This window comes from Herpailurus yagouaroundi, unplaced genomic scaffold, assembly GCF_014898765.1.
Source record: "Herpailurus yagouaroundi ecotype Mexico unplaced genomic scaffold, PumYag 191, whole genome shotgun sequence".
NCBI classification, from domain to species: domain Eukaryota; kingdom Metazoa; phylum Chordata; class Mammalia; order Carnivora; family Felidae; genus Herpailurus; species Herpailurus yagouaroundi.
This window is the reverse complement of record NW_024412422.1, coordinates 17,909,267-17,923,182: the sequence shown is the minus strand read 5'-3', so window position 1 is coordinate 17,923,182 and position 13,916 is coordinate 17,909,267. Positions and strand designations below refer to the sequence as shown.

Below are 13,916 nucleotides of genomic sequence, written 5' to 3'. Positions count from 1 at the left end.
CACAGCTCCCCTGTGCCTTCACTGAATTTTCCAGGCATACCTTCCAAATCCACTAATTGAATACATTTTATTTCTAGCACATCATTTCCAGAATATTTCCCAGAGCTCCGATATCCACATAATTACACCTGTGTCGGTTGTTCACAGTCTTGGTGGCGTGGTGGGGTCGCCTGGATAAAAAAGACGGACAGGTGGAAGGAAGGAACTAAAGGAGAGAGAGAGAGAGAGAGAGAGAGAGAGAGAGAGAGAGGGAGAGAGAGATACTCAGCTGGAGTGGTGCCTGGTCATCGGTTTATTTACAAAGCTCCCCCAGCAGTGCTCACGCACAGGCAAGACGGAGACCACGGCTTTAGGCAGATTGTATGAGCGCTCCCATCACCTACTCTGCTTACGCCCTGGAACACAGTAGACTCCATTCTGATGAGTACCGGGTGTCAGACACTGCTGGGCACGACTTGGTGCAAAGCAAGCATCGGCCCCTCTTCAGGACACTCACGGTTAAACACACAGACGCAAAGGTGCGGTACCTAGCTTCACACTTCAACACGAAGAAGCGGTCAATGTCGCCAAGCAGGCAAGCGTCCTGCAATCCCGCACACGTTAACTATTTGCAAAAAAGGTATTAAAATTCAGATTTCCACCGACCCACCAAGACACACAGGACGAGCTAGTCTAAAGCTAGATCACCATGTGCAGAATTTACAGAAGAAACTACCAGGAACGTGCCCCAAAGCCCGACTGCGTCGGAATCACCGAGAAGCCCGTGCAAAAGCCAAGGAATCGTTCGAGAAAAACACACATTTGCACGCAGTTTCGGAATCCACGAGTCTGCTGTGGTCCCCGGGTTAAGAATTCCCAACAAAGGGAGTTTTTAATCACCACATCAGAGAGAGGAGAGGCCGCTCAAAAGTGACCGTGTTTCTTTCACATCTCGGCCAGGCAAGGGACCTAAAAGGAAAAGAGAAAATAAACTTTATAGAGAACCGGGCAAGGCTACTGAATGAGTAAACTAATGAAGTACGTAGAGCCCTTTTAAAGTTCCTGGTGTTGCTTTTACGGCTAGCTCTTGCCGAATGGGAAGAATTTGCATCCGTGGAGAGGTTGACAAAGGCTTTTCTGGGTAGAGTGAGCTCCGGAAGCGAGCGTGCGGGCACCGGGAGCGGTGAAATCCAGTGTCGAGGGGAGCGAGGCCTGCGGGGTTTTGCTGGACGTTAGGTCACCTGTGAGGATGCGGGACAGAAAGCCGTGTATACGGCAGGGTCCCAGCTCCGCTGTAAGGTGTCCGCTGTGGCGTGGGGTCCCTGAACATTCTGTCCCGTAGATCTCGCTCTCCCGTGAGTAGGTGGAGAAGGCAGGGCTCGGCACGGCCGCAAGAAGGACGCGCCGTCTCGGGAACGGGTAGGAGACCCCAGAGTTCGCGTAAATCCCAAACCCAGAAAGGTTGTGTTCAGCATCCTGACCGCAGGATCCCTCTGCCCGTGGAAACGCCAGGGGGAGGCTCCAGCCAGGCGGTGGCTGACTCTTTATCACAGCCACCGTTTCTCAAAGAGTTACGCTTTCTTGCAGAGCTCAGGAGACAGGAAGCCCTGTGGGCTTTCCATACTCGGTGCCATATTTTTCCTGATCAGCGCTCACCGTCCGCTGCAGCTACTCCTGCCACTGCCCCTGTCCCTGTCCCTCCCCCTGCCGCTGCTCTTGCCACTGCTCCTGTCCCTGTCCCTGTCCCTGCTCCGTGCTAGAGCTGCTCAAGGAGAAAGTCAGCCTCTGGGTTCAGTCTGGCCTCTTTCCTTTCCGGGGGTGCCTCCTTGATCTCACTCCTCTGTTCCTTCTCACCCCCCTTCCTGTTTCTCCTCCTCCTCCTTTTCCTCCCCCCTCCTCCTCCTCCCTCCTCCCCCTCTTCCTTCTCCTCCTCCCTTCCTCCCCTCCCCTTCCCTTCCCCCTTCCTCTTTCTCCTTTCTTCCCCCTGCCTCCTTTCCTTATAGCTGCCCCTATTCCGGTATTCCAGCCCATCCCCTACTTTGAGAAGAAAGCCCCCAGGAAGCCCCACCGTCTACCTCTGAGCTTCTTCTCGGGTCTGATGGCGTGAGACACAGAGTTTCAGTAGCTCTGTGTATACAAGAGGACAAACCCTGTAGTCCTGAGTGTCAGGTGTCAGTGGTCATTTTGCAATTACGTGACATCCAAATCTTCAGAGACGGATCTGACAGGTGAGAGTTGCGTTGGCCACTGAGGCTTAAAAAGCATCTCTCATAGCTGCATCCTCGCCGGCTAATCCTTCCCTGTACCCTCTGCACTCTTCCCTCCCTCAGGGAGCGGCCGGCCCCACCCCTGCCTTTCTTCCACCCGTGATGTACAAGAGCAGGCATTTTGTGAAAGCCATCTGTGAAGAGGCAGAGGAGGTGGCCGGTTAATTAAACTGACGCAGACAGTGGCAAAGATCACCCTGATAGTCTCACTTGGTCCGTTTCCCGGCGCATGTTTACGGGCGAAAAACATGTCTAAACACTAATAATTGCTACGATTACTCCGATCCCCAAGCGACATCCAGCCGCTTCTCCCTGCCTATCAGCATGGCCCCCGTGGCCTCGCCCTCCCGTTCGTGCCTCACCTCTGTGTCTGTGCAGCTCTGTCTCCCCCCCCCCCCCCACCAGATAGCAGAGCCACGTCTCCCTCGGACACCTTGAAAGTTCCGGGCTGGCCGAGGCTCTGGAAAGTCCGATATAAGCAGCCTATAGATTTCGGGGAATGGGGGAAAGAATCCTAATGATGATGAGGGGATGAGGCGAGGGAAAGCATTTAGGAAAAGGCATGCCCACTGTTCGTGACTCTCCGCGAGCGCCTGCCCAAACACAGGGAGCGGTGATGTCTCAGACCAGCCCGGTGCCGCGAATCACGTTGGACGTGGCATGTTTCTTGGACGCTGCGTCTTGAGACGCCCTTCACGGGGACGATGGGAACACACGCGTGCACGAGGACGCACGTGCGGGAATGACAGGCGCGGCCCAGGGCCTGCTGAGCGTCACCACTCGCCAGTCTCTCAACGTTGCTCTTCTCTGCTTCTCTCTAGTGCGGATGACGCCTCCGACGAAGTCATGCAGGTTGACGTACAGATCGAGGAGCCCAGTGACCTGCCGGCCACACAGCTTGTCACGTGGCAGGTCGAGTATCCAGGAGACGTCACGTCTGACTTGGGCGTATCCAAGATCTACGTGAGTCCGAAGGACTTGATGGGTGTCATACCGCTGGCCATGGTAAGAAGGTCCCTGCCTTGGGCTGTTAATACAAAACCCAAGGGAAAGAAAGGCTCCGGGCTGCCCCCACACCTGGCGGGGAATTGTCAGAGAGCCAGGAACCAGGGTTGTGGGGGGGTACCTGACCCGCAAAGTCTGCTAAGCCAAGCTGAGTCTCAAAAATGTGTTCTCTCTAAATCATATTCTGAGAACATTAGTTACAAAAATCATCAAACGCCAGGTATTAGATTTGGATCTTCATTATATGGAAAAATATGGATCATTTAATAAATGTGCTTCCATCATACAGTGTAGACTTTAACAATCTCAAATACATCCGCCCCCAGAGACCACATGGATCAAGTGTGAGGGAAACGTAGCAGGTCACATGGCAGACGCCTGCCCCCTCTCAAAGCTGCAGCTAGCGTCAGCCACGCAGGAAAGCCACGCCGGCTTCTCAGTTCTTACGAGCTACCGATTTTCCAAGGAAGCCATAAATCCAGTTTGAATGTGAAATGTCAACCTGTTCATGTTGGCAGCTAGTTAGAAATAAATAAAACACGGCCTAGGAAAGACGTTAATGGTATTCCATTCATAGGTTACCTATTTGGAAAAGATTAAAGACGGTAAGTCTGTCTACGTGTTCTTTAGGGTTCATGAAACAGAGATGGGCTTTTCTCCTTGGAAGGACCAGCCCCTGGTTTCTGTGTCACACAGTCCACCGCCTGTGGGAACACCCGTCCTCCACGTTCCCCTAAGCGAAACACACACATGCCCCGTAGAGCCCTGCCTGTGCGTCGGACTCTTCAGGAGCCCCTACAGAGGAACGATACCTTTTTTAATCGTGAATTTTCACAGTGCAAAAGCTTGGGCATGTTGGTCTGCCGACCATAAGGTGAGCTCTCCCCTGTTTACCAAAACTACTTTTCCTGTCGGATGTAAAACACGAGTCGACCTATCCACTGCCTGCCTGGTGTCTCCTCCACACCATCTATTAGAAAATATCGACAAGTGTTATTATATACGTAGAGAAAGAGCATTGGGAATCAATCTTTCAATAAAAGGTAGCATGGACAGTTGCCTAGGGACGGCAGGTTCCTTATTATGCCGTTCGTTAGGAAATGTAACAGTTTGGGGTACGTCCTTGATAAGGGCTCCTTTTAACTTTGTTTTGTGTTTTTTTTTTGGAGGCGCTAAGCCTCCCTTGGTGTATCTTTCCACGTGTGAGGGTAGCACTCCTTTGGTTAGGCTATTAGTGAGTGGTTCTATTACTGGGGATGGCAAGACCATTTATCTCGAACAAGGAATTATTTGAATTTGCTCCTGTGCAGCACCTTTGATCAAATGAGCTCTTTGCAGTACTCGGCACGGCTTCTGCGGCTTTGTTCAGCGTAGGTTAGCGTCCTGTTCGTTTCCCGCACTCAGCGTTCCTCCTGCCTCACGTGTCCCTGACGCCCCCATCACGTATCCCCAACCCCACCGTTCCCCGTAACACGCATGAATCCCCACTCCGACAAGGCGCCTCTCGGGCCTCTGCTGGTCTGTGACCATTTTCATCTTACCCCGCCGTCTAGCTACGATGGGTGTAGTACCGTACGACCGCGTGACGAGACAGCCAAGACCTAGTCGTGCCTTTCGCCATTTAGGAATTGCATTTGTTTGAAATCAAGAGGGCTCCTCGCCCACCCAGCCTGCTCTGACCCAGCCAGTAGTGGCTAAAATACAGATGCGTTTCTTTTTTCACGTGAAGGAACTCCTAAGGTTAGTGGCCTGGTTTCGGCGTGGTGGCGCATGCCTCGTTCCTTCTTTCTTTCTGCCTCGGTGGTTTGAGGGCGTGACTTCCACCCTCATGGTAACCCTAGGGTACAAGATGGTTGCCGGAGGGCTGGCCAACATATCCATGTTCGGTAGACCAGAAAAAGTCAGAAGTGAAGAAGCTCAAAAAAAATGAGCTTTCAAGAAAGAAGGATCCGACACAATATTTCTGCTTACATCCAATCGGCACGTAGTCGTATGGCCGTACCTCGTTGGAAAGAAGGCTAGTTAATCTCTATTTTAGCATGGCACGTTGCTTAAACTCTGTTGCAAGGAAACAAGAGGAAAATGATTATTTGTGCCATATTTGTAACAGTCCTCCTTCATTTCCACTTGAGGAAGTGGAGACTCATGTGGAGCACCTGTGTGTGTTTTCTGTCTTGATCTTTAGGAAACCCCCAGGAAGCAAAATAACATAACGGAATCCGAGCCTCCACTTGCCAGCTATGCAAACGTGCTGATTTCACTCACGGTGCCTCCGTTTCCTCATCTAAAGGGGGAGAAGAGATAATACTTACTCATAGGCTAGTAGGAGGCTAAAATGATAAGTCAGGAGTGCTTGGAACTGTGTCCGGTCCAGAGCAAACATACAATAAATGGTAGCTAGTATTTTGTTCATTTCACCCCTCGATGCAAAGGATAGACAGCGCCCTGACAACAATGTTGTAAATTCTTCCGGGAAAGGGGTTTGGCCCCGGCCGCCATATTTCATGGCGTAAAAAGAGTGCTAGACACCGTGTACGCGCTCCCTGATTCTTGAGCTGAATTGAATGAATTGTAAGAGCACTTTTGGTCCGACGACGTTTTACCAGTGATCTTGGAATATCTTCCTTTGGAGCTAAGGGTGAAGTCTTCAGGGTCCTGACTCCCCAGTCTTTTATATTTGGAGTGTTCTGAGTCCCCCTTCCTGAGAAGGCGGCTTCATTTTACCTTTGACTTGGTTGGGAAAAGAACTCTGGCCATTGCTAGAGAGATTGCCCTCACTACACGGTCGTTTTGCCACTTCCTTTCACTTCCACTGTGTGCTTGTTCAACATGTGTTCGTTGCGAGATATTTGAAGGAGATCTGATATCCATGCGTCTCTTCATCTGCATCACACGTTCTTGAAATATTAGAGAAACGGAAGGAGCGCCAGCTCACCGGGACCATGATGAGTGAGGAGAAGGCGCTCTGGGTTGAGATCGTGGTCACCGGGCGCTCATAAGCTGGAACAAGGGGGTGGATCTTCAAATGTGACTTGGAGCCGCTGCAAGGCTCTCTGCAGGGTGTCACATGGACTGATGTATGTGTTTAGAAGAACGCTCCGGCTGTAGGTGGAGAGTAGATTTGGGAGAGCCAGAGAGATGTCAGGGAGAGTTAGGACCTGCACGCTGGATGCTGTCCAATAACCCGGATCTAATGAGCTAGGCGTTTACTCGTCCCTCACCTGTCCTGTAAGAGTGTGAGCAGCCTGGGGCTTCTCTGATGCCTCCAGGGAGTTAGGACATAGCTTCCCTCTATCCCCAAAGCTATTGACCTCCTCCCCATGGCCTCAGAATAATAACAAACATGTCCCTGTGGCAGCCAGCAGGAATAGGCAGAGGGACAGCGGGAGGATGTGTTCCTTTCCGTCAAGGACGGCCTGTCCCTGAATACAGCACCTGTGCCCCGAGCCCGCCAGCCCTGAACTCAGCCGAGTGACCACCTGTAGCTGCGGGGGAGGGGCGAGAGTGAGCTCTATCCCAAGAGGCCATGTGTCCAGCTAAAAGCATGTGACGGTGGGAGAAGGAAGGACGGACACTGACGCCATCCTGGACGGCCCCAGGAGACTGCAGCCAGGACAGTGGAGACATGGCAAGGTGGACACTTCCAGGTCCGTCTTAGTGGGTAGGTGATTGGACTTTCCCCTGCATTGGGCACGGGTGTGAAGGAACGACGGGGGGGAAACAGGAGTCTGGGTTTTAGGCTCATCCAGAAAGCTTCCCCTGTGTCTCCACGGTTCACACACAGACCTAAAATAGGTAAGAGATCTCCTATTATGAAATAGCCTATGGTTTACATTTTTGCACAGAGATCTTTGCACACAACTCCGACTGATTCCTGCACATACTTTTGGGAATAAACTCAAACCAAAGGATGTGAATCAAATGATATGCAATATTGTAATTTTTCTGATAACAGTCACCAGACTGCCCTCCGGTAAGTTTAACCAATATAATTCTACCTGCTGTGTATGATGGTATCCATTTCCCTATGAGTCACAAACTTAGGATATTAAAATCTTAACATAGGCCATTTATTAAGCAAAAATGATACCTCGTCGTTGCTTCAATTTTTTTTATTGCTGCCTAAATTTGCCCTCTTTTGGTTCATTTGCAAATTTCCCCATCAAACATTTGCTCTTACCCATTTCCTTTCCCTATTGGGAATTTCATTTCTTATGACTTTGTTATTAAAAAATCTTTTTTGGGGGGGCGCCTGGGTGGCGCAGTCGGTTGGCGTCCGACTTCAGCCAGGTCACGATCTCGCGGTCCGTGAGTTCGAGCCCCGCGTCGGGCTCTGGGCTGATGGCTCAGAGCCTGGAGCCTGTTTCCGATGCTGTGTCTCCCTCTCTCTCTGCCCCTCCCCCGTTCATGCTCTGTCTCTCTCTGTCCCAAAAATAAATAAACGTTGAAAAAAAAAAATTTTTTTTTTAAAAATCTTTTTTTTTATTATGGTAAAAACACGTCACGTGAAATTTACCATCTTAACCACTTCTAACCGTGCAGTCCATTGGTGTTAGATATGTTCACATTATTGTGCAACAGATCTCAGAAACTTTCTCATCCCTCAGCCCTGAAACCCTCTCCGCCATCTACACATGAATTCCCTCCTCTTACCCCCAGCCCACGGACACCACCTTCTACGTTCGTTTTCTGTATATGAGCGATGCTGACCTTCTGATTGGCACATCACTGCACGTATTCTCCACGATTTACCACTTGCCTTCTAATCCCACAGGTCGTGGGTTGTAACATGCAGAAGTTTGGGGGTATTTAATTTCCATGCAGCCACATCCACAGACCTTTTCTGTAGTAGAAATGCCCCTCCTCCCCCTAATTACCACCAAGAGGAAAAACATGCCTGTTTCACTTGTTCTTGTAAAATCTCGGAAATTAAAATACCCCCGGACCGTGCATTTGAACGGAGAGAACTGTAGTTTTCTGAAAATAATGCTGAAGGCAAATGCAGTTGTGACAGCTGATACTGTTATTAAGGATTTAAGATCCATTTGGGGTGGGGCTCACGGCCCCTCCATTCTTTGTGTGACGTACGATTCCATCCCCAGGAAAGCTTTGAAATGAGACGCGGTTAAGTACTAACATTCAAAGCTAATTTCCCAAAAGACGTTTATTTCTTACTCAGTGTTTTGCCCATTTTTTCCCTGATGTCTACAGCCATAAAACCTTTTTAAAAAAAAAATCCATTCATGTATTTCTATGAGTTTTATTACATTACTTTTTTACGTTCAGGAAATGATGCCTTACGATCTTGTAGGTAGATATATTTTTGTCCTTAGGAAGAGAATCCTGAGGAAAAGGTCATTAAGCGTGTATTAACATTAATGCAATTGGTGCACGTCTGTAACTGCTTGTCAGTGTCTGATTCTGGAAAGAAGTGTTTGCACTTCTTAAAAGAGCTGGAACGTTCTGGGTGGGGGCTGGGGAGGGAGGCTCCGGTTCCTCAAGGCCTTTCAACATCCTTCTCTCCTACCTGCCTCCAGGGTCTGGGTAAAGCAAGTGTTTTGGGCTTCCGCCCAATAATAACTGATATTTATCGGCGTGAATGCCGTACGAGCTAGTCCTTGAAAACAGTAGCACGTGCTCTCAATTCCGAAGTAAAACTAACATGTTTTGGATCCTGCTGGGTGGTGGCTATCTGGATGCTGTAGTTGTGGGCGCTGCTCTAAGTCTGGGAATACAGGTGGGTGGTGCCACTGTCCTGTGGATGGTAGGAACGTGCCTCCTCTCTCGGGCTCTTGATGGGGCTCCCACTGTGTGCCGTTCAGCCTTGACTGCCAAGTGTTAGTCATCGGAAGTGGGGTGAGACTTTCAGCAGGACATAATCAGAGATACAGTCAAGTGGAACATCATAATCTGTGCAAACCATCAGAAGACTCTCACCCTAATGAACCATTTGGCGATGGTGACATTCTGTGATATTTACAGTGATGCGAGGGTGTAGACGTGTCTCTAGATCCTTGGGGAAGGCCAGCAGGGTTTTTAAACAAGATCAAAGAGTCGGGTGTGTCCTGTGCTCCTCATGAAGTACAGTATATGACCTTAAAACTTACTCTAATGAGAACACAAATGCATCTCATAGGTCTTTGTAGAGCCCATTCCCCTGTCACCTCTTCCGGGGAGTCTTCCTTGATCCTTATTGACTCTTCCGCTCTGTCCAACCCACGATTTCCTCGTGCACGGTGGGGACGGTAGTCAAGTCAGAGGATGCAAACACTCTTGAGTTATTTTTGATGGTTGAGATCACACCATCGGCAGCTGTAATAGATAAGAGCCATAGAGACGACACCCTAGTGCATCCCTTTACGTACCCTCTGTGTCCTCCTTCCTTCCATCCTGTTCGAACCCCACCTAAGCCCTTCCGATCTTCAAGCCCCCTTCCAAAGTAGAAGCGGCTAGATGCCAGTTTACTTCTCCTGACTCACTGGCGATGCCACACTCAGATGCCTTCTGCTTCTTAGCGTGAATGGGGGATGTGGTCGCCCAGAGAACCGCAAGCCCGAGCGGTGAAGCGTAGACCTCACCAGAACCTTCACTCATCTGACTGCTGCTCAGCTCTCGTCTTATGTGATTCTTGGCATTATGAGAAAGTAATCATCAAATAGTGCCTTCCCTCCTTATCTCATGTACCCCTTCTTAACTCTCTGATCAGTGCCCGTCCTCCTGAATCAGGAGACTATTCCATTTCCATCAACCCAGCATGCAAAGCTCGCCCGCATTTTGATGGCCATATAACTTACTATATTGTAAACATTCTGATGAAATGCATCTTAAGCAAACTTTCCTGGATCTAATACCCTCTTCTCCATAAGCACAGCTGACCCTTGCACAACACAGGTTTGAACTTCACAGGTCCGCTTAAAAGGGGAGGTTTTCCAGTAAATACAGTCCAGTACTATAAATGTGTGTTCTTTTCCTCATACTTTTCTTAAGTATCTTTTTTTTTGTTTTTTTTTTTTTTTTTTAGTGTTTATTTGTTTTTGAGAGAGAGAGACAGACAGAGCATGAGCAGGGGAGGGGCAGAGAGAGAGGGGGAGACAGAATCCAAAGCAGGCCCCAGGCTCTGAGCTGTCAGCACAGAGCCCGACATGGGGCTCGAACCCATGAGATGATGAGATCATGACCTGAGCCAAAGTCGGGTGCTCAACTGACTGAGCCAGCCAGGCGCCCCTCATTATGCTTTTCTTAGTAACGTTTATCGTGTCTAGCTTGCTTTATTGCAAGAGTGCAGTATAATACACAGAATACACGAAATGTGTACTCACTGACTATATTACCAATAAGGATGTTGGTCACCAGTAGGCTGTGAATAGTTAAGTTCTGGGGTGGGGGGGTGTCAAAAGTTGCATGTGGATTTTCGACTGTGCTGGGGTCGGTGCTCCTAAGCCCTGCGTTAAGAATCAAGTGAAAAACGAACTTTTGGGGTGCCTGGGTGGCTCAGTCGGTGAAGCGTCCGACTTCGGCTCAGGTCATGATCTCGTGGTTCTGAGTTCGAGCCCCACGTCGGGCTCTGTGCTGACAGCTCGGAGCCTGGAGCCTGCTTCGGATTCTGTGTCTCCTTCTCTCTGTGCCCCTCCCCTGCTCATGCTCTGTCTGTCTCTGTCTCAAAACTAAATAAACGTTAAAAAAAATTCTTAGAAAACGAACTTTCTTTTTATTTGCCCACGCTCTCGCTGATCTTCAGGACCTTCACGACTTAGTCTCCTGGCATATCCTCCTTGCTTGTGTGTTCTCCCACCAGCCCAGGCCTTCTTCGTATCGGCACACCCCGCAGAAGGCAGGGTACCGCCCCGTCGTCGATGCCCAGAGAGCAGCCTCACCGCCCCCTGGCCTGCACGCGGAGATAGGGTAACGCAGGGTCATTTGTCCCCCGCCACCTCCGAAGTGAGCACAGGTAGCATTTCCGTGCCAGTCACCCGCCACGGTCAGAACCAGAGAAGAGGCTCCCGCGTTACAGTAGGAAACTATCTTTCCTGGCTCCAGTAATGACATTTCTTTTTATGTTTGGCATGAAAGCGGATTCTTGGCTCTTTTTTGTTTGACTTTTCATGGTATTCTTTTCCTGTGTCAGCCTGTTAATTAATATGCCAGATACCCTCTGTTGTTTTACTCAGACTTTTTGAAAATTCAGTCACACTGGATAGCACACCCCTGCTTTCATTTTTATACTTCTCCACCAAGTGCAAATTAAGTTGCTGCAATAGCCCTTGAGGAAAGTCTCTGCTTTCAAGAAGCATTCTCGCTTTGTGCTTGGTGAATAGGCATGGCCGCCCCAAAGAGCGTTCACAATAGTGACACCAGATTCCTGATGCTAATTATGTACCGGGCACGGCGCTGCATTCACCCCTCTCCCTGTCTCCCATATCTATCTATCTATCTATCTATCTGGAGAGAGACAGAGAGAGACACAGAGAGAGATGCCCAGCACTGGCTTGAACTCATGACCCTGAGATCAAGAATCAGACACTTAACCGACTCAGCCACCCAGGTGCCCCTCCTTCAATATTAAGGCATTAAATTCCCACAAGGCCCCGGTGAGGCTGCTTCTCTCCCATTTCACAGATGCGGGAGGGCACACAGTTGAAGGATGCCCCAAGCAGTCTAGCCAAGAAGCTGAACTGGAAACAGATTCCAGACGGATGGGCTCCGGAGGCCGTGCTCCCCACCAGTGCCGGCCACCGCCCTCCTTGTGAAAACAGGGTTTGGACTGCTGATCAGTTCAGTATGCAAAAGGATCTTTGGAAGATGCAAATCCACAAAACATACTCATAAAAAATATGAAGTTGAGAAGTCTTACTGAAATAGGAAAGGCGTCTGAAAATGAATTATTTATCATGCACAAAGCCACTGCCTTTTCTTTTCAGCCCACTCTGGGGCCTTTGATGCCCCTAATGAGGCGTCCTCTCCGGAGGTGATTTATAATGAGACGGTGGTGGCTGAACCCCAGCGCCTTTAAAGCAACGTCGCACAAAATAAGTCAGAGTGTGTCTGCTGTTGCTGGTTTCCGTGTGCTTATCACAGCCCCGGCTCGCGTATGACCAGTTGCTGTCAGTGCGTAGATATGCTCGTGATGTAACTCCTTTTGTAGGCGCTCCAGAGAACAGTCCATCCCTGCAGTTTCTGGGCTCCCGGGATGTGCCGAGCACTGGCCTTTGTGTTGGGGATCCCGCAGAGCTCACATCCCACTCAGGGGAGCGGCTGGCAAATGAGTAAAAAAAAAAAAAATCATTGAGCAATAGGAATTCCAAATTGATCTATGCTTGGCAAGAAATAAAACAGGGTGTAGCAAGGTGAGCCCTTGGAGGCTGGAGCGTCACTGCGGAGGTGACATTTAAACTGAGACAGAATGCCAAGAAGGATCCAACGTGGGAAGATCTGACAAGAGCTGGCTTTCCAGACAGAAGGGAAAGTGGTTGCCAAGACCCAAAGCAGAGGCCAGCGTGGTGCGCCTCCGGATGGAAAGGTCAAGGGAAGGGGGGGAGTAGTGACTGGAGACCATGAGGTCTGAAGAGGCAGGCTCTGGATTATGTAGACCCTCACCAGCCATGAGGTGTGCGGAAGGATTTCTCATTTATCGTGTTTAAATCTCTTCTGATACGTGATCTACTTTTAAAATATCGCTCTGAATACCAAAAGGAGAACAAATTTGGGGGGGGGGGTGAGCCGTGGAAGCAGGAAGACCATGCTGGGAGCTCCGTTGATAGTCCAGGCAGAAAGGGCTGAGGACTGGGTCTATGGAGATGATGGCAGTATTGAAGACAAATTAAAGACCTCGGGGTGTACTTCCTAAGTATGGCCATTGGGACCCGGTTAGAGGTAAGACCCAGGAGTTTGTCTGAATGGGCGAGGCCGAAAAATGAGTCTAGAGTAGACAGTACTGATAGAACTTTCTGCCTTGATACAAATGTTGGTTGTGTTACCTGAGCCGTCCAATATGGCAGCCACACGTGGTCATTGAGCTCTGGCAACATGACTAATGTCAGCAAGTAACTGAATTTTTGTGTGATTTAATTACGCTTGACCCTTGAACAACACAGGGGTTAGGGGCGCCAGCCCCTTGCACAGTTAAAAAATCCATGTATAACTCAGAGCTCCACAGAAACGTAACCACTGATAGCGTACTGTTGACCAGAAGCCTAACCAATAACATAAACAGTTGATTGACAGATTGTGGATGTTCTGTGTATTATACACCGTATTCTTACAATGAGGTATGCTAGAGAAAAGAAATAGTATTACAAAGACAAGGAAGAGAAAATGCATTTACAGTACGATACTGGATTTATCAGAAAAAAAATCCATGTACAAGTGGACCCACGCACTGCAAACCTACATTGTTTAGGGGCCAACTGTAATTTAGATTTAAATAGCCATGCATGCTAATGGCTCTTGGATTAGACAGCAAGGCTCTAAAGCTTTGGCTTTGTGACAGACACGGATGGGGTGGCTGAGTGACACCAAAACTGTCCGTGGAAGCTGGAGTTTGAATTCCATGTAATTTACACATATCCCCAGGAAGTATGCTTTTTTAAATGGCTTTCAACCATTTATGAATATAAAGACCATTAAGGCGATACAAAAACCTAGAGTTTGTGGTACGTAATTTTTAAG

General features: G+C 49.2%; 1 protein-coding gene across 2 annotated transcripts in view; it reads left to right on the top strand.

Annotated features, from left to right (window-relative positions):
- Positions 1–13,916, top strand: part of LOC121010435 (transmembrane protein 132D) — a 565,590-nt gene that overhangs the window by 389,590 nt on the left and 162,084 nt on the right. For both annotated transcript variants that reach the window (XM_040444102.1, XM_040444101.1), the window contains one exon: positions 3,068–3,251. In XM_040444102.1, coding sequence (XP_040300036.1) covers positions 3,068–3,251 — 184 coding nt within the window. The remainder of the gene's footprint in view (positions 1–3,067; positions 3,252–13,916) is intronic.